The sequence below is a fragment of the Xenopus laevis genome, chromosome 1L, assembly GCF_017654675.1.
Source record: "Xenopus laevis strain J_2021 chromosome 1L, Xenopus_laevis_v10.1, whole genome shotgun sequence".
Taxonomy (NCBI): domain Eukaryota; kingdom Metazoa; phylum Chordata; class Amphibia; order Anura; family Pipidae; genus Xenopus; species Xenopus laevis.
In genome coordinates this window covers 156817867-156843043 of record NC_054371.1, presented here as the reverse complement: position 1 = coordinate 156843043, position 25177 = coordinate 156817867, and the positions used below count along the sequence as shown (strand labels likewise).

At 38.5% G+C, this 25177-nt stretch overlaps 1 protein-coding gene across 3 annotated transcripts; it reads left to right on the top strand.

Moving 5' to 3' along the window:
* The first annotated feature begins 109 nt into the window (after positions 1-109).
* thoc5.L (THO complex 5 L homeolog) lies at positions 110-18800 on the top strand. 3 transcript variants are annotated; one of them, XM_018246043.2, is made up of 21 exons: positions 110-249; positions 1545-1646; positions 1775-1918; positions 2612-2725; positions 3080-3177; positions 3517-3663; positions 3962-4076; positions 4468-4600; positions 6354-6389; positions 9381-9458; positions 10204-10244; positions 11592-11691; positions 11789-11897; positions 12256-12357; positions 13321-13417; positions 14706-14820; positions 15240-15343; positions 16062-16149; positions 17207-17322; positions 17931-18121; positions 18363-18800. In XM_018246043.2, exons 2-21 carry the CDS (start codon positions 1566-1568, stop codon positions 18424-18426), a joined length of 2073 nt encoding a protein of 690 aa, XP_018101532.1. In that variant the 5' UTR covers positions 110-249; positions 1545-1565; the 3' UTR covers positions 18427-18800.
* The last annotated feature ends 6377 nt before the right edge of the window (positions 18801-25177 follow it).

Below are 25177 nucleotides of genomic sequence, written 5' to 3'. Positions count from 1 at the left end.
CACTCCGTTTTGGTAAAGTTTTGGGAGCAGAGCGGGTAGGGAAAACACTACAGAAAAAAAGTATTGCTTTGTTCCCTAACTGTCGTGCTCTCCTAACACAGAAGCATTCCATCCAATCGCATCTCTACCCTACAGACGGCTACGTACTGCGTCGCAGCGCTTACGTACTGGTAGTGGTGATGTCATAGTCTTGCGACGCTTGTCGACCGGCAGGAGTCGAGGAACTTACTTGAATAGCGATCCGAAACTGTAAGTTGTTTTATGAAATTGGGACTGCCCCGTGATATGCTCGAGTATTGGGTGTTCTAGCGCTGACCAGCATGTTATTGATTAATGAAGATTAGCGTGGGGCCGCAAAGCTGCTGGTGGTGTAAGCAAGACTAGGAACATGTTTTGGGCCTCTGTGTTTATTCAATTAGGACACAAGGTTTTTAATTCACCCATGGCCATACCCACAGCCATCACTGCTTAATTGGCCTCCACGAGGAAACCACACTGTCCAAATACACACTATGGGGTCTATTTATCATACTGTGTAAAAAGTGGAGCCAGACATTGCTGGTGATGTTGCTCATATCAACCAATCAGATCTTTTGTTTTATAATTTGTGAAATCGAATTGCTGATTGGTTGCTCTGGGCAAAATCACCTTAATGCTTCACTTAACTTTTTACACAGCATGATAAATAGACCCCCCTAAGTGATCAACTCTTAAGGCCGCCATTCACGGGCCAAAATCCCAAATCTCGATCGGGCTGGTTAAAAAATCCCAGTGTATCGGGGGTGCACCTGTGCGTCTATGCGGTCCCGTGATCTGACCATCTGTATCGGATCCATACTGATCAAATCGTTGGGCCCTAGGGTCCACGATTGGATCAGCCCGATATCGCTCACTTCAATGTGGACATATCGGGGAGAGATCCGCTCGTTTGGCGGTCTACGTCTATGGCCACTTTTAGAAACAACTGGATTTCAGCTATTTTGAAGTCTTGCATATGCTTCATAAAGTCTGACTCTATTGTGTGGAGTATATAATACACAGATGAGGATGAATTACAACATTACATTGTTATACCTGTATTTTAAAATACTTTTGTTGCTCACTGAAACTGTATTCTCATCCAAATGATTTTTAGTAATAATAAAAACTGGCCAACTATGTCAATGTTTTTCTTCAGTTAAATAAGTTAACTAAGACTTACTGTACACTGTAATGTTTGAGATAGAGATATATATATATATATATATATATATATATATATATATATATATATATATATATAGTATATACAGTATAAGTTGGCACATTTTATCTTCAAATACACCATCCACTAATTTTGTATAATGTTCCTAGTTTTGCCAAAAGCCAAGGACATTGCAGACAAACAGATACAAGGGTCCTGCTGGATAGACTTCTTTAACATTTAAGCTTTGCTTAAAAAAATCATCGGTGACTTGAAAGATGATATAACCATTCATTCAATATACTGCTTTTTACTATTTTTTGGATTCTGTGAAGGTGAAACACATGCTTGTGTCTTATAGTATACGCCAAACCATATAGAAATGGCTTCAGATTCTTTAAAGAAAAGAAAACCCAAAGTGAATCGAAATGAGGATGTAAAGAGAGGTCGCCACGAAGACCAGGTAACCGACTGTGTGTTTAATACATTGTCTTTTTTGCAGCCTACTAGAGAGATATATATGTATTTTAATTATGCTGAATTACATTAGTCTGATGTTTAGTTTTTTTTTACTGCTCTATGATATGGCAGGAGGGTCGATATTACAGTGAAGAGGCTGAAGTAGATGTACGAGATCCAAAAGAAGACTATCAGCTGTACAAAGATACTTGTCTTGATTTGCAGAGATTGATGTCTGAAATTCAAGAATTAAAGAGTAAAGGAAGCCGAGACAGTGTGAGTGTTACAAATATACTGATTTATGAGTATTAAAGAGGCATTTTTTCTCAATACAGGAAAACAGCAGCTCCCTATCTTATGCTGCCAGCTTTAGCCACTTCAAAGTATTTGATATTTGCACTGATTCAAGTATATTTTAATTTGTATTGTTAATAAATCTATTCTGCTGATTCCATTAGTATCTCTAAAATGCAATCCACTAGATGTTGTAACTTCTTTGCTTGATACTAATTAAATACAGGGGCTTGAACCCACTGGCAGACACATCCTCGTGCCAGTGGTTCTCCTTTAGATTTCCATCAGCTAAATGGGCCCCATGGCACCCCTAGGTGATTCCGTCTTTTAGTCTGATTAGAGCCCGGTTAGGGCTAGAGGCTGTTTTATTACAGCAACCAATTTTCCAAAGAAAGTTTCTGACATTTTCATGCATAGCTTTCAAATAGTGAAGATTCAAACTGGGAGCTTCAGTACCCAGGGTTTTAACATGGCGTATTTGTCAATGGTGTGTTGTATAATTTAATTTGTGCTGCAACATGTGATGATAGCTTTACCAGGAAAAATTGGGGGCCACACCCTCATCAGGCTATAATAGTTTAAATGATACTAATCTATGTCTTAGCAGTGGGACACAGAGCATTATACATTTTATTAGTCACATGATATACTTAAAGTGGGCTCTTTCATCCTCAGGCTTTGGAGATTGAAGAAAAAAAGGTCCAAAGTTGTGTGCACTTCATGACTCTGAAGAAACTCAATCGATTGGCCCACATTCGACTTAAGAAAGCTCGAGACCAAACTCATGAGGTAAAAGTCAATCCCTAGCCTTTTGTTATTTATACTGTATTAGTAACAATATAGAAGTTACCTTCTTGTAAATGTTTTATAAATTGAAGGGACTTCGGTTATTCTGTATAGAGACAGATTGGCATTTTTTTTTTTTTTGTGGAATATAACATTCTGCCCCTTATAGACAACTTTAGATAACACTAATAGGCTGTATTGTATCTAATAAGCAATATTGCTGGGAAATTTCTATTTGTTGCCCAAAAATAAGTGAAGTGGAGCTCCATCACTGCGGCTCTTCCATCATTAGGGCTGTCAGCCTGAACAAACAGAATGTTCACTTTTTTTGTTCTCCTCTCATTGTTTCTCCTGTAGGCTAAGCAGAAGGTGGATGCATATCATTTGCAGCTGCAAAACTTGCTATATGAAGTCATGCATCTACAGAAAGAGATCACAAAATGTCTGGAGTTCAAGTAAGTATTGTATTTGTGCAGCTAATTTTTCCTCTCCTTAAGTTGATTTAACATTTTTGGAGTGGCAGTTACTAAAATATTGAGTTCTTTTCCCTAAAATAAGTCTTGGACTGGTGGTGTTATGTATTGTCATGTTTCTAAGTATTGTGATTGGTTTATCCTTCCCGAGACAGATCTTCTTAACACTGATCATGTATGGTACTGTTGTATTTAGTTTTGTATATAATAAAGAAATTGCATGTTATTGATGCATGTTGGCAAACCTCCAGAAGCCTTCCTTGCCTAATGTCTGCAAGTACTTGTGCCTGCATGTTTTTGCCTTTTTCTTTATCTTTACAGATCAAAGCATGAAGAGATTGAGCTAGTGAGTGTGGAGGAATTTTACAGTAAAGCACCTGTTGCCATAAGTAAACCAGAAATTACTTCCACTGATCCCCACCAGCAAACCTTGTCACGTCTAGACTGGGAGCTGGAACAGAGGAAAAGGTGATGTCCTATTCAATGGAACGTATTAATTTACTTTTGGATTGTTTAATTCAGTGATTTTTTTTTTTACTCATTATTTCATTACTTTGATGTTATAATAATGACTCGGTAATAAAAAGATACAAATAATTTAGCAGAATAGAGCTGACCACAGAAGTTAGCAAACCTGGGCACTGGTATATATACAATTTTTATCATTAAAAGAGATAGCTGCAGATGTTTAACAATACTCTCTAGTCAAAATAGAATGTTTCCAGTAAAGTCTTTTTTTTTTTTTTTTTTTTTTTTTTTTGCTTAGGCTTGCAGAGAAGTACAAGGAGTGTCTGGCCAGCAAGGAGAAGATACTTAAGGAGATCGAAATTAAAAAGGAATATCTTAACAGTTTGCAGCCCCAACTTAACAGCATTATGCAGGTAATAGATTGGGTAGAATGTTAGGAGACCTAACTTGTGGTATATATATTTTCTCCTAAAAGCTGAACAGTGGTATTGGAGCCTACCAGGAAGTTACTCAGGCCAGGAAACAGTATTTAACTCTTCACCCAAGCAGATTCCAATTTCAGCACAGGGAGCCCAACCACAGTTACTGACCTTTTCAGTAACTTGGAGGCTTTGAAACTTTTCTTTTTTTTTTCTTTTTTTTTGGAGAAGCCGTTATCATGATCTTCTATTGAAGTAACAGCTCTTAACTGGTTTGTTCTAACTTTAACATGGATATCTGATATATCCTCTTTCATTTGTTGAGTCTAGCATCTATAATATATCTATATATATATATTCCTCTAATTTAATTCCTTTCTCTCAGGCTTCACTGCCGGTTCAAGAATATTTATCCATGCCATTTGACTGCATGCATAAACAGTATGAGACTGCACGCCACCTTCCAGCACCACTGTATGTGTTATTTGTCCAGGCTAGCGCCTACAGCCAAGCTTGTGGTAAGTATGCATAGGATTTAAAGTGAATGACACTTGAAAAGGAATATAATGTTATCTTTTATGCAGCCCAGGTAACTAAAAGATTTTGAGATGTCAGAATCATTGTAGGTGCATCTGGTGCATGACATTAATTTCTTTGTGTGGGTGTTGGATTGACGCTGCATTAGTATATATTTATATACAGACATATCCGATTTACTGAATGATCATATGTGATGATTGCCAAAAATGGAGTTAAGCCTTGTAAATTTCAGAAACCGCAATGTACTCTATTTGTATCAATGCAATAGGGATTCCAGATCCTACTCGCATTTGATCCCAGTTGCTGTCAGTTATGTCTAATTGGTATAAAATAGCATCCTCAAGTTGTCATCTTGTTTGTAGTGCGTTACAATTCAGGTAACCCAAGTTAGTTTCTTTATATCTCTACTATATATAATTGGCTAATTCGCTATGGCTCATGGCAGAAAATCAATGCTTTTTGTCTTGTATTTTGAGATCTATTTGTATCTATGGCTCATTAAACATGCCTGTTCTACTGATAATTAAATAAGCTATCTTTCCTCTCTGCTGTTATCAGTGCCATACTGGCGTTAAGTTGGAAATTCGTTCACAGCTGGGGACCCCAGTAATTTAAATCTTACTCTGTCATTAGCCAGTGGTTTATTTAGAAAACTTTATGCTAGCTTTGGGAAGGTGCCTAAAGCATTGCTGAGATGCAGAGCAGTCCAGATGAGTTGTGGTGAAAGGTATTGCGTAATAGGGATGCACTGAATGTCTGCCTTTTTGACTGTATTTAAATTTGGGCAGATTCTAGAACCTGACCAAAACAAATCGGAACATGTCATACAAGTAACTTGATCACTGGACAACTAAAGGTGGCAATTATTGTTCCTATGCAGTGACTTTAAAGAATAAGTAAACATTTAAAATTACTGTGAATGTAAAACTGATGAGAGTGTTATTCTAAGCACTTTTGCAATGTACATTCATTATTTATTTTTTTAATTCCAAGATATTAAAGGATTAAATACGACTAGCATTATTTTCCTCAGTAGAAGCATTTGTATGGAAGGTAGATCTGATAAATTGGACTGTGTCTTAATTTGGGACATGAATATACCTCTATGTCAGCTAGTTAAAACTAATGTTAAGTAGTTTAATTTTGTTCTAAAATAGTCATGTTAGCCCATGTAACTAACATTTCCTGAATTATGCTTGTGTGGTTAATGGGGAGAAAAGATTTGTTCTTTAAACATGTACAGATGAGTGGCGCACTTGCACATACACATCAATTCTGTATATAATATGTCCTTATTCAGTCATGTAGTACAGTACAGAATCTATTACTTCTACCATAAATAACATGAATAATTCCAGTGGCTGCCACACCATTATATGGGGTACTTTAACCATACAGAGTAGTAAATTTGAAATTAAACGCACTCCTACCATATAGATAGATAGATAATAATTGTCAGTCATCTTTTCCATTCCAGTTATGTAGGACAGTAACTTTCAGTCTATAACACTCCGCTATATAGAGCAGCAATCCACAATCTGTGACTTTTCTCCCTTGTTGAATGTCAATTCTTAGTTTTTTTTGTATGTGACTGTCGCCTGTTATCTTTTCTCCTGTAAACCTCCCTATTATCTGCCTTTCATTCTACCCCCTTCCTTGTGCTCTCTATATATCTCTACCCTTATTCATTTCCTGCTCTCTCCCATGTTTGTTTTGTTCCTTCCATGTTAGCCCACATGAAGAGTTACGCCCAGCCCTATAGGCAGGGTGAGTATATCTCTTCTGTTCACCTCCCTTTCATCTTCAGGGTTTATTCAGTACTGGTTTTTCACTCCTCTGCAATGACCCTTTTTAGCAAATAATCATAATACTGTATGAATGCATGTGATTTGATTTGTGGTGTGGAGTCTGGCACTGCTGCTCCTTGTGTAAAGCTGGCCATAGATGCAAAGATCCGATCGTTTGAATTCTCGAACGATCGAACTTCCCCCTTTCCCGACCTACCACTAACCATTCAGATCAAATAAAGTAGTAAAAGAACAGATCAGCCAATGTTCTGCCCCTGACAGCAATCATACGAAAGTTATGTAAAACTAATGACAGTCTCCCATTGAAAATCGTACGATCGGCAATACATGCAGAGAAATGATCGGCAGCCGACAAATCTTTTAACCTGTCCAATCGACCAAACGATCAATCTCGTCGGTACTCTCCACACACGGCCCAAAAATCATACGAATCCTCAATTCGTACGATCGGATCTTTGCTACTATGGCCAGCTTAAAGGGCATGTAAAGGCAAAAAAATAAAATACCATTTTTACTTTCTTCAATAAAAAAGAAACCTATCTCCATTATTCTTTAATTAAAAAATGTATACCGTTTTCATAAGAAACCTGACTGTATGCAGTGAAATTCTCCCTTCATTTACTGCTGTGGATAGGAATTGTCAGACGGTCCCTAACTGCTCTGCAGGGAAACAATCATACTTATGAACAGCAGGGGGAGCCCCCGCCTTACTTCCCAGCCGTGCAGAACTCAAGCAGCTTTGTTAGTAGAGCAGTCAGCAACTGTGTAGTGATTTGTATTGGAATTTATTTTGGCTTTACATCCCCTTCACTGTTTTCAACTCCAGCTGCAGGGACAAAGATCATTGAGTCAGATTTAAACAGATAAACTGGGATTCTATTTGGAGGATTATTTTGCTGCAGCCACTGGTTCTGCAGAGTTGGAGAAAGTTTGTATTAAACAATACAAAAACTAAAATCCACATTAAATTACATGACAACTCAGGACCCAGTGCAGTCTGTATATTCTGATTATTAATCAGTCTTGCTGTATGGGCTTCTGGCAGATATTATTTGACTTGTGCTGTTTTGATAATTTATGACGATCCCTAAGCAGCCCAGACCACACTGAGCATGTGCACAGTCTTGGTCTTGCAAAGATGTTTAACAAAGTTACAAGATAGTGACCCCCTGTGGCCAACTTTGAAAGCATAAATCATTTGTTTGATTAGGCGTGTGGTGTAGTGAGTTCATGTTTATGTTTAGTATACAAAATACAGCATTTCTAGCCTTATTCAATTTTAGACTTTAGTTCCCCTTTAAGACATATCAGCATTCTTGTAGGTGCTGAACTATGGCTGCACTGTCTATGTGCCAACTGACAATTCCTTGTGCTGCAGTATGACTAGCTCATCTTCTATTCTACTTTCAGGCTCCTCAGATCATTAACTGTGGTGCTTTGGGCAATAATGCATGTAATCAGTGACATTCTTATACGGCAGTTGAGGGCTTTATTTTCTTGATCTGTGTATGTAAAGATCTAAAACATTTTAGTAAAACCTAGATTGCCTTGCATAGGTATATGGGGTTTTGTTTTTGAATTGTGATAAATATACATTCATGTTTGCATAGGTATAAAGGGACATATATACACCTATAACATGAACAAAATAAAACTTATAATTAAAATAGATTTTGCCTATTTTAAGTTAATTTGGTAGCTTTTTCTATTATAAATCCATAACAGTATTTTGCTTTCACTTTTGCTCTGTTCTTAAAAGCCGATTTAGTTCAGAGACAATGAGCGCTGTTTAAACAACAATCTCCTTTCACCCATTTTATCAATTATTTTGACGGATAAGTGGAAGTTTACTCTGCAGTAGGTTTATCACATTGGGAATTGAATGATCCATCTCACAAGAACCAGGAAGCTAGAAACATGAAGTAGCTTTAGTTTTTCTGTTTGTTCAGTTAAAGAAATAACAAAAACCTTGAATTTTCTTGAGTAAAAAAATAACCATAAATATGTATTTAACACCAGACATATTTATGGTTTCATGTTGAAGAAGGGGGTTATACGGCCCCTGCAGTCTTATACCCTGGCCTTTTGTGGAATGGGGTGGGGTTAGATTGCTGGTTCTCTACAAATCCAGGCCTGCCAAGCCAGATTTATTAATCTGTTAATAAAATGCACAAATGAGGCAATCTGATAAAGGGTTTAAAGGGGAAGGAAACCTAGTTGGCGCAAAAACCCTCCCCCCCCCTCCCGTGTGTTGCCCACCCTCCCTCCTCCCCCCTGGCCTACCTGTCTGATCTTCTTCCTGCTTTGAACGGCGTTTTCGCGCATGCGCAGTAGGAGCATTTCGCCGGTACAGATCTACTGCGCATGCGCCAGAAGTCACGATGTACTTTTGGCGCATGCGCAGTAGATCGTACCGGCGAAATGCTCTTACTGCGCATGCGCCGTTCAAAGCAGGAAGAAGATCGCGCGGAAGAAGATGTCGTCTGTGAACTCCCTGGACTGGACCTGCGCAGAAGGGTAAGTAACAAGTTAGGGGCATTTGCCCAGCGGGACGGGTAGGCCAGGGGGGAGGAGGGAGGGTGGGCAACACACGGGAGGGGGGGAGGGTTTTTGCGCCAACTGGGTTTCCTTCCCCTTTAAAGTTTGCCTGTGTCTAGTAACCCATGGCAACCATTGCAATATGTTTGTTTTCAAACAGATAAGCAGTTAATGCTACCTGCTGACAGATTGCTATGGTTTACTGGCAATGTAGCAATATTCCATTACCTCAATAGTTTACTAGGTATAGTAGCCTTTAGCTACCAATATAATGTTTGTATTTAATCAAATGCTACCTGCTAATTGTTTTCTACAGGTCACTAGATCTGGAGCAAGCTTGGCACCTTTTAGTACATAACTGCGTTATTCTTTAATATGTAAATGAACAACTTCTTTTTGTTTTCTTTTACAGACCGGAAGCTTGTGGTAACCATTGAAGGGAATGTAGAAGAGGCAAGAGCTTTGTTTAAACCACCAGAAGACTCTCAAGGTGAGGATATTATTTTAAACTGTTTGCACAACTGCATTATTGCCAGTTGTATTCTGAGAAAACAAATTTATCTCTACAAAAAGAAAGTGTGAGTTTTTGGTGAGATGCTGTTCCCATCATGAACCACAAAATAAAGCTCTGCTTTAAAAAAAAAAAAAAGTATTTTTTTGATAAAAGAAAAATAAGGATGTTTGACTAAATATACGCTACATTTCCAAAAGTATATTGGGTCTGAAATTTGAAAGTTAAACCATGCCAATTGGTAACACCGGTGATGTGCAATATTCAGCAGCAAACATTGGCTTGTGAATTAGTCAGGAAAAGAAGTTTGTCACGTTTGGCCTACTAGACCTGCTTCTGTTAGCTTTAAGTGAAGTAATTATTAAATAGAAACAATTGTCTTAAGCTCATTGGCCATTCAAGCTCAATTGGATGCTAAAGTGTGTAGCGTGCTAACATTATATCTCTTCATATGGAACACTCCATGTCTTCATTATCTATCTGACAAGAACCAAACATGGAGAAACGTCAGGCACAAGAAATAGCCAAAAACCATAGATTTTTCATGATTAAATCCCTACTTTAAAGTCACTAAACAAAACAAATCTTGGTTGATAGCACTGCCAAGAATCTCCTTGGGTCACTTAACATTATTAAAATGAGGAATGTTAAATAAATGAATGTTAATTGTAAGTAGAACATCCACATTGAGTTCATGTTGGGTACTTCTGCTCTGTTCTACCAGATGATGAGAGCGATTCTGATGCCGAAGAGGAGCAGACAACGGTAAGAAAAAGCATAATAGAGAATACATAACACAGTATAGAAAGTTGCTAATATAGCAAACCTTTTCTAATTTTACAACTGTTCTTTGTTCTAAATTGTCAACCCTTTTGATATAAGTTGTTCTTTATTGAAGCTCTGTATTTAGTGATGTAAACATATGATTTCATATAGGAACCCAAATAAAAGTGCTTGTGCCATTTTTGAGAGAATGACATTTTACTACCGGTATTTGAATATGCATTTACTATAAATGGCCAGAATAAATTGTAACTTCTGAAAAAAGTACACTTTTTTTTCTTTAAATTAACTCTTAACACACAAACCTTATTAATGTTATTATATTTTTATTTTTGTTCTTATTTTGAAATTTTCCTCTATGCATTCCTGGTTTAAAATGTATACATGAAACGTGTAGCTCCCTGTGTTTGGGTATGTCCAGTATTGCACATATCGCCCAATATGTTATGGAAGCTCAGTGATCCCTTTGCAACACCCACATTTCTCTTTCACCATCTTGGAGGGCACTAGAACCATGTGATCACAGGAACTATTGGGTATCTCTTCCACCTATAAGTAGGATACGGTACAGGACCTGTTATCCAGAATGCTCGGGCCCTGGGGCTTTCCGGATAATGGATCTTTCTGTAATTTGGATCTTCATTTAAGTCTACTAGAAAATCATGTAAACATTAAATAAACCCAATAGGCTGGTTTTGCCTCCAGTAATGATTAATTATATCTTAGTTGGGATCAAGTACAAGCTACTGTTTTATTATTACAGAGAAAAAGGAAATCATTTTTAAAAATTTGTATTATTTGGATAAAATGGAGCCTATGGGAGATGGTCTTTCTGTAATTCGGAGCTTTCTGGATAACGGGTTTCTGGATAATGGATCCAATATCTGTACTATAAAAAAATCTTTGCCTCCTTCTCTTACCACTATACCCTGTCTACTCAAAGTAGATAGTGTTGTAGGTGGAAAAGCCTGTTCTCTTTCTCTTAATTGCATGAGTATCCAAAGACAATATTGCAAAAATTATTGCACTTGTATATTTTTATATTTTATAAAAAAAAAAGTGCTTACAAGCTGTCAGGAGAATCCGCAAGGAAACTATGTAACTAAAGTTGGTTGAACTTGCCTCGGAATGCGTTTTTTCCTATAGGCAGATTGTTTTTAGATTTATTTAGAAGGAATTTTATTGAGTGAGAGACAATCTCAAAACGTACTGACTTCTTTTATGCCAAACCTTGTTCAAGTACTTTTCATACAAGGTTGGACATTTAGATTTGTAAGTACATTATAACCGTTGAAATAATATACATTGGGTTTTTTTTTTTAATTTTAGAAGCGACGGCGGCCAACACTTGGAGTTCAGTTGGATGATAAAAGGAAGGAGATGCTTAAAAGGCATCCCCTGTGTGTGACCATCACATTGAAGTGCAAAGGTAAGCAGTAGTTAATTATTTTAAAAAAAACAAAACAAAACTGTATGTAGTGCATGAGCAGTGATTTCAGTTACAAACTCTCAATTCATCTTTACAGAAGGAAGCACTCTAACCCTGACTTTCTACTTTCTCATGAACCTCAATATCCTGACTGTGAAAGTTAAAATTCTGCCAGCTTTTGAGCTCTCTACTGCCATCTCTGCTGGGTAAGAAACACACAGTAGTACAGAAAGTCCACCAACATAAGTACAATTAGAGACAAGGATGGGGTTTGAGAGAGGAAGCCTCTGCATCATAACTAAAAACTTGGTCAGAAAATAATCTGTGAAAATATTACCTCTATCCTTCAGAGAGGTAGGAACTTCACAACTTGCCACTTTTTTAGAACTTGCCACTTTTCTAGACACCTGACAAAAGGGCACCCCCCCCATTAGCCTTTCTTTTGAATAAATTCTAATCTACCATTCAAACTTTGAAACAATGAGCAACCAACAGTGACCAAGAATTTTCATATAAACATAATCGATGTGAGCAGCCCAAAACCTCTTTTTACCTCTTTTCAAGGGACCTGTTGAATCCAGATTTGATGCTGAGTTGTTTATACCAAGGTGATGATGGAAAGACTACACCAAATCCAGCAAACCAATATCAGTTTGATAAAATCGGGTATGTTCTGCTTTACTTAATGTCATAAGGTAAAGTGAAAATTGAACAACAATCTTTTCTAGGCTTTGAAGTGAGAATATGGAGGGGGTTCAGCTACTTTCTATATTAACTCTTGGAACAAAACTGAAGAATTACTTTATAGACTCTTCCACCCTTTGTACCTAATTATACAAATAAAAACAGCAGTGCTCTGGTGTTATTTTTCTATTTTTGTTGTTTGTAAGAGCAATCTCTTATAACACTGGTGGCTGCATTTTTAAACCAAATGTGGGATTATGCTTTATATCTTCAGATATATCTTATTTCACTGATTGAAAGAATCCTATTACTTATGTAAGCCATTTCCCTGCCTAAATAGACATGGTGTAATGAAACTCCTTCCTTATATATACCAATGGAACTTTAAAAATCGTGAATTCAGTTTCCAAAAATCAGAATTAGGTTTCCAGAATTAACACCCATACCATACCTTTTTCCATTATGAAGTGATGGATTCTGGGACTTGAAGACCCTTTGCTTTCTATAGTGGGTGCTGTTGGAAAGCAGATGGCTTGATCTTCCAGAATCCATCACTTCGCAATCAAACAAGGTAAAAGTGAGGTCACATGACATGGTGATCCTAAGTGGGGTGAGGAAATGGTCCTTTTGAGCAGAGGCAGACCATCATGGTTTCCTTTCAATCTGTGGAATCAGGTGTGTGCGGGGAAAGAAATGTATGCATCCTTTATTTTAATATATGGCAACTGTAAGAGCTCATATGAAAAGGGGATATATTTTCCCTTTAACTTCCCTGGTTACCAGCCTCATTCCAGTCTTATACATGAACCCAAAACTTGATGGTGCTATGATGAATTGTACAGTCTTCTTTTTTCCAAGATAAACTGCAAGTAATATTTCTAATAGGTAATACATTGAAGTTGTGTGTCATAAAAGTGGAATAATTTATTCATATTTTGTTTGCAGAATCTTGTCCCTCAGTGATTATATATCAGAACTGGGACATCCCTATATATGGGTGCAAGCAATGGGAGGACTTCATTTTCCAACGGACCAACCACAGGTAACCACAGGCAGCTGTTTATAGCAGTGTCGATAAAAGGCTTACATGGATTAAATATATCATATACATATATAAATGGCTGCACACACACCTCCATTAAAGAGATTTTATGTAGCCAGCTCATTTCTGGTGGTGCGTGAGATTAAAGCTTAAGTATTTTAAATTGGAAAAAAATATTTTAAAAGTCGCACTCTGGATTTGAAATCCCATAGCATTAAATTTTATTAGTTACTGAAAATTACCAACCTTAGAAAAATGAATGAATACCCAAAATGAATCAAAGAAAAACCAAACAAAATATACATAAATTAATTCATATATAAATTAATTCATCTTAATCAAATTTCAATAATTAATTATTCTACAAATTGTCCATGAAAATTGATTGTCCATAAAATTGATTAATCATGATGTTAATATGCTGTTAAAAATTCCTGAGGGGGAAGAAGGGAATTGAATCATTTTGGCAGCCATATAAACTCTTTGTTATCAGTTTGTATCAGTAGTTAATCTTTACTTTTATAACCGGAGTATTGTTACAGTCTTTCAATTTGAAACCGATGATAGAGCTGTATTACATTTGCACGGAACTTTTCGAAACAGTGTCTCGTCATTACTGTGGCTACTGATAAGCAATGCGCTTAAGTTTTTGAAGACGCGTGTTAATGCCTATAAGTGAGCGTGTATTATCGGGCGTTCGTATTAAGCTCCATAAGTATAGGCAGATGCGGTAACAGTTGTAAGTGAAGATATATGCTACATCAATACAGACATAGAGGCATACTTTTACTGCACTGCTTTCCGGAACGATTATGCTTATGGTATCCATTCTATTTTAAATATACGGCATCTTTGCTTCATATCCTCATTCTAAAAGTTAACTCAAAGGTGAACAACAACCTTTAATTGTCTAAAGTTATGCTTTAGTGCAGTTGTCCCCAACCGGTTGATTACCAACCCCTTGGATGTTGCTTTCAGTGTCCTCAAAGCAGGTGCTTATTTTTCAATAATTTGCTTGAATGCAAGTTTGGGTTGCATACAACTAGGTTTATGGCTAAAGAAAGCTGACAATCCACATAGGGTAGCTGAAAAACCAATCATATCAGCACCCCAGGGAACATTTTCATGCTTGTGTTGCTCCCCAATTCTTTTTACATTTAAATTAAATGTTGCTCACAGGTAAAAAAGGTTGGGGACCCCTGCTTTAGTGTGTCTAAGTACACATGGTTTTTTTAACTATTCCTTCTCTCTGACACCATTGTTTACTTCCATGCCCTTTTCTCCACAGCCTGCAGTTGTAGCAGACAATGCTCTCAGTGCTAATCACATGGAGAAGACTATTAAGTTGCTGAGGACCAGATTGCTCTCACGTTTATCTTTGCACCGGCAGTTTGCCTCCTTAGGTAAATTATATATTTTTTAAATCTTTTGGAGGCCTAAAAGCTCAGATTCTGTTTCTTCCACGTACTAGAGTTGGGATGTGCATTTTGCACAAAAACATTATAGAAAAATTACACTGATGTCCATTCGTGAATGAAACTTCCCCAGAACTTAGTTCTACCCCAGCTGCTGCATTGGTGAGCATGTAACATACAGGAGTACCCGTATAGGTATTAACTGGCAAGACCAACAAGGCGGGGTCATCCTAAGTATCCTAAGTGTATACTGAAAGTGAATGAGTGGCATTGCAAGAGGTTTCCATTGTATACAACTGTTGAATGATTGGATGTGCAAGTGACATTGTAGTGGTTTTTATAATAGTTTGCACAGCAGGGGGCTACTGGCAATAGATCCTAATAGCAGCCTTTGTTTGGTATTTCAGAACATGGTAGTATCCCTGTATCTTTGGAGTGCCAATCTTTTTTTCCAGCCAAGGTTATATCTCGACTGACAAAGTGGAATGTCATCACCTACGAGGATTATCTAGTGAGTTAAATATTTTTACTTTATAAAGACTTGTTTCTTAAAGGAACAGTAACAACAAAAAATGAAAGTGTTTTAAAGTAATGAAAATATAATGTACTGTTGCCCTGCGTTGGTAAAACTGACGTGTTTGCTTCAGAATCACTACTATAGTTCATATAAACAAGCTACTGTGTAGCAATGGTGGATATTGAAAAAAAGGCTATATGGCACAGGTTAAATAGTGGATAACAGATAACACCATTATGTTCTACAGAGCTTATCTGGTATCTGCTGTGTAACCTGAACCTTTTCTGCTTTGAATGGCTGCCCCCATTGCTACACAGCAGCTTATTTATATAAACAATAGTAGTGTAGTAGTGCAGGACAACACTGCATTATATTTTTTATTACTTAAAACACTTATTTTTTTATGTTACTGTTCCTTTAAGCAGATGCCATTTTGTGGCTTTGCATTGAGTTCCCTCCCTGCTTTACTGTGAAAAAGAAATCAAGAATAACAACACTGTACAGAGTTAAGCATTGGTCGATATCTGGGGGTGGAGGGTCTGTGCTTTGCAATAACTACTTCAAGTATAGAAGAAAATTCAAATGTTGGAAAATCATTTTTGATATTATTTGAATTAGTCTTGTGTTCTGAAATTCTGAACTTTATTGTGTATGAAGCAAATCAATTTGAATTACAAATAAATAGTATTTTTACCGGGATTTTCTGCTGCAGGCACTGCCGTATACAAAGGATGTTATAGAGTGTGGATTAGCAAAGGAAACGGACCAGTATTTTAATCTGCTCATTGAACGAGGAACAGGTATGATGGGGCTGATCAGCATTTGAAGGATGCCTTAGGCTAAATTTCTGTAATTTGATTTAAGTTGTAGCATTTCATTGAAGGGCATGTAAAGGCAAAAAAATAAAATCCCATTTTTACTTTCTTTAATGAAAATGAAATCTATCTCCAATATACTTTAATTAAAAAATGTGTACTGTTTTTATAAGTAACCTGACTGTATGCAGTGAAATTCTCCCTTCATTTACTGCTGTGGATAGGAATTGTCAGATGGTCCCCAATTGCTGGGCAGGGAAACAATCATACTTATGAACAGCAGGGGGAGCCCCCGCCTTACTTCCCAGCCATGCAGGACTCAAGCAGCTTTGTTTGACGATCCCTAAGCAGCCCAGACCACACTGAGCATGTGCATAGTCTTAGTCTTGCAAAGATGTTTATCAAAGTTACAAGATGGTGACCCCCTGTGGCCAACTTTGAAAGCATAAATTAGTTGCAGTAAGTTCATGTTTATATTTAGGTTACAAAATACAGCATTTCTAGCCTTATTCTATTTTAGACTTTACATGCCCTTTAAATGAACACACCTCTCACTATCATTTACTTTTTTGTTTTCTGTTTGTTGCATGCTGTAAGGAGGATGCAGACAGAGCAGCTCTGTAACATTCAGTTGTGAAAACTAAGTGATGCTCCGTTAAAGGGATCCCTGTGCTATAGTTACATTGAACCATGGATCAATAAGCAGAGGTTTTTTAAGACACACAGTACAGTGGCAATGGTGGAAAAACCTGGGATCCCTCATAGAACAACATTCTTGTCGCTCCCCTATAGAAAAATTGATTAATATTGTGGCATAGATTACCCCCATAGACTTCTGGTGGACTGAACTGTATTTAGTTGCACTTGTTTAACGTACAGTACATTAGAGACATTGTCCTGTTAAGACTAATGAATGTGGATATTATACAATTTAATGCAATTTAATACTGAGAATGTGGCCTTTTTTCCCTTTCTGAGGCTCTACTGCCACCATTTTCTTTTATATAACACTTGTCTTATTTGCTTCTTATTTTTTTTTTAGCTAAACTTAACGGAGTAGTGGTTCTGAACCCTGGTTATTGTGCTGTACCGCCAGTGTTCAGCCTTTGCCTTAACTGGAAAGGGGAACGTTTGTCCAGCAATGACGACAATATCAGGGTAAGGAATCCCTTTTTTATTTTATTTATTTTTTTATAAATATGCTTATATCAATGCACATGTGCAAGTTTTCAACCCTATCAGTGTTTGTATGCTAACATCAGGAATACTGATATAACTTTATATTCATGGAGTAGCTTATAGGCTGAGATCCTCCCCAGTTGGGCCTCAATGTGCTTTAGAGTCCTGTCCGTGAGCTTCAACCTGTAGTTAAAAACATTTGAAATCATTTCAATCTTCATGTATTCAATTAAGTAACTATTTGGAGATGTAAGGATGCGGGAAAGGGCAGGGGAAGATCACTGACAAAAATATAAACAAAGGTACACAGTCATAGGTTCTGCTCCAATACAGTTGGCACTTTGTAAGTATAAACAAGTAACATAGGGAAACAAAATGGACATTCGAAATCGGTGCACAGCTCAATCACAGCAAACTGTTGGAGATTCACTGGGGAATAATGTAGTTACATCATTTGGTTACCATATTTAGTAATATTTAGTTTTTTGTATTGAAAAACCATGAACGAGAAAAGGCCAAAGATAAACCAGCTGTTTTTGCACAGTTCATGGTCACCCTAAAGAATTTGTACTTCTCTTTGACAACAGGTTATGGAGAGTGAAGTCAATGTCTACTACAAGGAACTGTGTGGCCCTCCTCCAGGATTCCAGCTGCTGACAAACCAGATTCAGAGGCTCTGCATGCTGTTAGATGTCTACCTAGAAACTGAGCGCCACGACAACAGTGTGGAAGGGCCTCATGAGTTTCCTCCAGAAAAGATCTGTCTGCGCCTACTCAGGTAAGGCATGCCCCTCTATATACATCCTTTATTTGATTATTTGTTCAAAGGATTTTAGATACATGTCAAGGTTGTTTTGTTATGGTTATTCTTCCTTGTTGTTTTCATCTGTTACGCCCTTTTTATTCAATTTTAGATCAGTATGCAGTTTTATTGATGCATTTGATTTTACTTGGCAACGTTTCTGTCTACTTTGCTTGTCTTACACGTTTATTTATTCCCTGTCCTTCCTTCTGCCTAGGGGGCCAAGCCGTACTAAGCCATTCAAGTATAATTACCCTCAAGGATTTTTCAGTCACCGTTGAGATTCTAAATGTTTGAAAATTTTCCCTGCCACTTGGATTGATGTCCTGTTATTACTAGGAATGCATCTATTCCACTATTTTATTTGGCCTGAATCCCAAATCCATTGTGACAGATTCTGGTGAATACCGAAACAAATCCGAACCCTAATTTGTGTTTAATGTAAATTAGGGCTAAAAGAGAACCATGTGTGCGGCATGCAGTTAAGAAATTTGCATTTTGATGAAAAATTGTGTGATTTTTTTCGGATTAGATTCGGCCGAATCTGAATCCTGCTGAAAAATCTTGGCCGAATCACAAACCGAATCCTGGATTCGGTGCATTCCTAGTTATTACCGATCTTTGTTGTCACTGAATAAAATTGTTTTCCCAAGAATAATTTGTTTTCTTTATAATTATTGAGCCAATGTGATTGGTTGTGTGAATGTAACTGTACAACATGAGAGTACTTGAAAAAAGGTAGAATCAATGTGCTGGTGCCTAAAAACATGCACAAGATCATGTGATTTTATTATTCTTAAGTTTCCATACTGTGGGACCATATGGGAAGGGGGTGGTCTTAAAAGAGAACTTCAGAAGAACCAATTAATAGGCTGGAAATGCTACACATTTTGTTTTAGATGTATTTACTGGCCCAAGGTGACCACATCCCTCTAGCAGGGAAGTTCTGAAACCTCTGCAACATGGAGAGGGAAATTGGAATGTAGAATGGTAGGAAGTAGTAGAAAGTACTGTATAACACAAAATCTAGTTTGTTTATCCAACCAGTGACAGGATTTTTTTTTTCAGGTGATGCTGCAGAAAATAAATTAATTTATTCTCTTAAGAGCTGTGCGAACCCCATTCCCCTCAACCCAGAAAAGTATAACAATTTTATACTAACTTCAAACCATGTTGGAGTTAGTCAACAATCTAAAACCTAGTCAGAATCATACATATTTAGGAAGAGTTTGAAGACATTCTATACGGTTTTGGAAGTATGTCTAGAGCCACAAATGATAAGGCATCTTAAAGGAGTTGTTAAGTATAAAAATAAAAAGTGGTTAAATAGGCTGTGCAAAATAAAAAATGTTTAATATAGTTAGGCAAAAATGTAATGTATAAAGCCTGGAGTGACTGCATGTCTAACATAATAGCCAGAACAACTCCTTTCAGCTCTCTTGGTTTCCACTGATTGGTTACAGGCAGAAACCAATCAGTGACTTAAGGGGGGGGGAGCACATGGGTCATAACTGTTGCTTTTGAATCTGAGCTGAATGCTGAGGATTAATTGCAAATTCACTGAACGCTATGTCCCATATGTCCCCCCCTTAGGGTGTTGTAAAGTGGGAAGTTCTGTTCTGTTAGACATCTGTTCACTCCAGCCTTCATACATTACTGTAAAGACTCACCCTGGTGGGTAAGTGGGGACGCCCTCAGCCCTAGTCCTCTCCCTTCACCGATGCTGGTTCCTATGCCGCGCGGCATGCTTTTTTGGTTTTACGAGAGCATCATGACGGAAAGCGCAAAGTTTGAATATTTAAAGGGGCCTCGGGCCAAAACTCATTGCCCATTTAGGTCTATTTTTATAGTTCCTTATCTTCTGGTTTTTGATCACAAGGGCACAAAGGCAGTTCAGGGAGATTAGTCACCCTCAGTAGAAGAGATTTGTCGCTGGCCGATTAATATCCCTGTCTGCCACCACCCTAAAGAGCTAAGGAGTTTTGTTGATGCTTCAGGCATAGAGGTGGGGCACTAAATAACTTTCACTTTCAATTCTGTACTTCCTAGATGTCACTGCCCCCTTTTAATTTTTCCTGCATCCATAGCCAGTGCATCAGATTCCCTAGTACAAACATTTTGGGAAGCTTTCCTTAATAAAAGTGTTCACTAAACAGCTGCTGTCTGCTTGCTGTGATTGTGAATTTCAAGACTTAAGGAAACAAGATTTTAATAAGCTATATAGTGTAAGTAACGTTTATTTTAATTGACAAAGACAATGGAAAATAATTTGGAATTATTTCTTATGGTGACAGGTCCCCTTTAAGTCAACAGATGACTTTAAAATTAAAGCAGCTGAATCATTAACTGGCAATGTATTATTTATCCAAATGAACCAGTACTGCATCTAGGAGGAGAATTAGTACCCAGTTATATGAAAGAAATTAGAAGGTTTCTGCCATTCCGCATAAGTGAAATCTGAGACTTTCTGAAGCAGAAGGAAGGAAGAGCGCAATTAGTTTTAGCTGTTTCTGAGTCGCTATCAAACAAGTTTCACTTCAAAGGGAGAAGAAACAACTCCAGACGAATATGATGTCTACAGAACGCATTTTAGGACTTCCTCCGGCGTAATACCTGTCCTTCATGTGATGTCCTACGGCTTTGGAATGCCGCATCCAGTGCTTTTATCGTCACTCATCCTCCAAATCTGCAGTCATACCTCCGTCCTCTACCCTCACTTCTCAACTGTCAGCCATACGAACTCCCCCCTTAGTCCTCCGCCTTCTGCCCTCATCCCTCCGCTCTCAGTCCTCCACCCTCTTCCCTCCCTGCTCAGCCCTCTACCCTCAGCACTCAGCCTTCCGCTTTACCTCTTCACCCCTCTGCACTTTGCCAGTATTATTATAAAGATGTTTTAAACACATTTCCACTTTCTCGGACTGAAAGCTTAGAGAGAAGTCTGACAGATGAGTTCTGAGGGGGGAGGGCAAAGTGTGGAGGAATGAACAGGTAAAGCGGAAGGCTGAGGAAAGAGGGTAGAGGGCTGAGCAGGGAGGGCGGAAGATGGAGGGCGGAGTTCGTATGGCTGACGGCTGAGAAGGGAGGGTAGAGAACGGAGATATGACTGCAGATTTGGAGTGACAGTAAAAGCACGATGCGGCATTCCTAAGCCATAAGACCGCATGGAGGACAGGAATTTTCCGGAGGATGTCCTAAAATGCGTCTCCAGATTCATTCTCTTCCTTATTGATAAAATACTTGACAATCTTGTGAAGGAATTTTATAAGCAGAGACCCAAAATGGGAAAACTTCTGAAGCATATTGACCTGCCACCATTAAAGATCAAATTGCTCTCTGGAAATTATGTGCAGACAGCATCTCAGTGTTTGCCTCAGTCATCCAACATGCAGTAAATATAGTGGGCTCCTATAAATGACATTACCATGGTCTTTACCCCTCGATGCAGAGCTCACGGGTGCCATCTTCAACGCTTTTGGAAGTCTTCAGTAAGAAAGCAACGTAACGGCGCTTGCGCAGTTGTAGCAATTTTCCTGTCCTGAGCAGCTGCACGCAGCTTTTACAGGAAACCTCCTCTTAGGTCTGGAACTGGATCAAATCATCTAAAAAGGCCTTGGTGGGCAAATCATTATTCCTGCCCCAAGATCGCAGGTAGAGGAAAATGTTTCAGAAAAACACTAGAACTAGCTTTCAAGGAAGCCAAACAGTAGAAGCCAGGCATAGCTTTTTCCAGGCAATGGGAACAGAGGGATTAGTTCTTTCAAGCCACATGAAGCATGAAGGTCTGGGAGCCTCCACTGTCTTTTGTGGGAGGAAGACTTTTTTTTTTCTTTCAGATCAGTGTGGGCTCGGGAGATCAAGGACAACTGGGTTCTGGACATCATAGCAAGATTATACTATCTGGACCTGTCACAAGACCCCACAGATGCTTTTACTACATCAGACAAGCCAAGATCCACAGAAGGAATGAAATCCTCTGTAATAACCAACTATTCAGAAAGTCTCTTACTTAGACGATATACTCATCAAAGCCCGTCCAAAACTTTTCTAATTGAACACGGGAAAGTAGTATCAGCATACCTGCAGGAGCTCGGGTGGCTCATCAACTGGGAAAAAAAAACACCCTTTCCAAACTCAGCACCTGGAATTTTTAGGGGTATTGATCAATACTGGTACTTTCAACCTCAGCCTGCCAGCTCGCAAGATAACAAACATCAACAAGTCCTAGGCAAAATGGGGGCCGCAGTAGATTGCGTCAAATGGAGGAGGATCCACTCCAGACCTCTCCAGTTTAAATTCTTCTTCCAGTGGGACCACAACCATCCAGTTCAGATAATACAGATTTCAAAAGGGACAGTCTCATCCCTAATGTGGTGACTTCAAATAAAATATCTCACAAACCCTGTCTGTCTACACCCCAGGTCTACACCACAGACACAAGTGGACAAGTTTGGGGAACTTGACTGGTTGCCATATGAAGCGAACATATTACTCCAACTGGAGAAAATTAAAAGCAATTCAGTTCAGTTTACTGAAGTTCCAACATCAGATCAACACCACGGCAGTCAGATACTTGAACAAACTGGGGTGGATGAAATCAGAAAGTCTATTGCATCTGACCACACTTCTTTTCAGTTGGGCAGAGATCCACCTCACAGACCTCAAGGAGGACCATATACCAGGGACATTGGCAGTGGGCATAGCTTTCCACCCGTTAGGGGAGACTCCAGAAGTTCAAAGATGGCAGACAGGTGACGGAAGTAAGTTTTTATTTGGTAATTCCTGTCCATCCACCTAGCAGGGGGGAATTAATCCATGGTTTGACCATTGCCATGTTCCAGTCTAGGAAAAGAAAATCTTGGTAAGTGTGACATGATTTTCTTGTGTAATGTCGGCATGAAGTTGTCAGAAAACAGGTACAGGTATGGCATCTATAATCCTGAATGCTCCGGGACCTGGAGTATTTCAGATATTTTCAGAATTTGAATCACCATACCTTAAGTCTGCTAAAAACCATTTAAATGTTAAATGAGCCCAATAAGTTTTGCCTTTTGCACCAAAATGCACCCTTATTGTCTTTCAGGCTGGCCCACTTCATATAATGCTTTACACCCTCCGGCAACCCTTTAGTGGTATAGTCATTGCAATTTTAATATTAAATATTATGGGGGGTAATGTAATAAAAATTAACGTTTGAACCAGGTCTAGTATCTTATAGAAACCAGATGCTTAGTTTCAATATAGGAATTAATACCACTACCTGCTGATTGGGATACTGGTACAGACTTTGCAACCTTTATCATAAAACCCACGTGTCTCACTATTGGTGTAACAGGCAGCTGTAGTGGTGGCATCAATGGGCGGGATGGTGCTGTTTAGAGGCTTGCATGTTACGTCAGGGGCAGGGCTATGATGCAGCGGCCAGTGACTGGTTGTCATTCAGCACAGAGTTCTGTTAAAACTGGAGAGGTGGCAACCCTATATTTACTGTACATCTTGCAGGGAACACCAGTGTGCCCAGCTTTAGCACAAATCTCGAAATAATTCCAGGGTTCCCTTAGCAGGTTGCTTCATTAGCTGTAACTGATAAGCAGCAAGTGAATTGGATGTTAATACTACTATTTACACTTTTGTGCTGTAAGTGATCTCTTTCAGACGAAAAAAAGGTGTTCTACAACTTGCACCTGATTTGCCTAAATAGATGCTTATGTGCATCCATATTGGTGTATTGCATGCAAGCTGAAGAGGATGCAACTTCTCATACTATAGTGATTTTAACCATTGAAAATGGACTAGATTTATTAAGCAGTTATAATAGTCCATATTAACTGTTCAGCTTCAGTGTCCTTGCAAATGTTCAAAATCAAAAAGATAAGGATGAACACTTAAAACTGCATTATTGTAGAACACCAGGAAAGTTGCAAGTGTGTATACTTTCTACCTTATTTTTTGGATTTCCTGCATATGAAGCCTATGTCTTTCTGAGGGACTGCACTGACCAGAAACAAATGTGCAACATTTTCAACAAAGCATGAGTGTATTATATTATATTCCTTCTTTGCAAATGTTGCACAGGCTGGGGGTTAGCTTTGACCCATTGTACTACTGTAATATAATTGTACATATATAAACAGGAAATCCAATGTAAAAAGTGCAGAATTCAAAATTAATGAATGACACACAGGTGTTGATAATTATTTTATTACTATATGTATTATTGCACGGCTTTATAAGCAGGGTATAAAGGACTGGAACAGTGCATGAATAACTCCTTCTGTAACTAGTGATACACAGCCATCACAACAGGAGTTTCGACTTGCAGTTAAATGCATCAGTCTTGGATTATTTCTATCTGCTGTGTACATCTGTCCATTGTTTTAGGGTAAGGGCACAGCCGGCGATTCAGGGAAATTTAGTCGCCTGGCGACTAATTGCCTCGTCTTTGCGGTGATTAATCTCCCCGAACGCCTTCCCTCTGTCTTGCGACAGCTATAATGAAAAGTCACCTGCGGCATGGCACACGCGGCGCTTCATATTCCGAAGTCGTCCGGAGTTGCCTCACGAGAAAACCGTGCGACTTTGGATTACGAAGTGCCGCATCTGCCATGCCGTAGGCGACTTTTCATCAAAGCCGGCGCAAGACAGAGGAACGGCGTTCGGGGAGATTAGTCACCGCAAAGATGAGGTGATTAGTCACCAGGAAACTAAATCTCCCTGAATCGCCAGTTGTGCCCTTACCCTTATGGCTATTCGGATATTCCTGTATCTCTTCCCTGAATCTGTTTCACTACATTCACTTATCTAGTGGCTGCCGCAGGGACTTGCAAAAAACTACAAAGCAGTGAGTTAATGCCCCTGGCAGACAACAGAATGATGTGCTAAGAATATGCTAAAAAGGCATCTACTGCTGGAAGAAATCTGTCTTCCCCTGAAACACTTTGGATTAAACATATTGAAAAATCATAATGAGATCCTATGCTCTGTTACTGCACATATCCGGGATCCCCTAAAGGCAATATCATTTTCAGGCTGTGA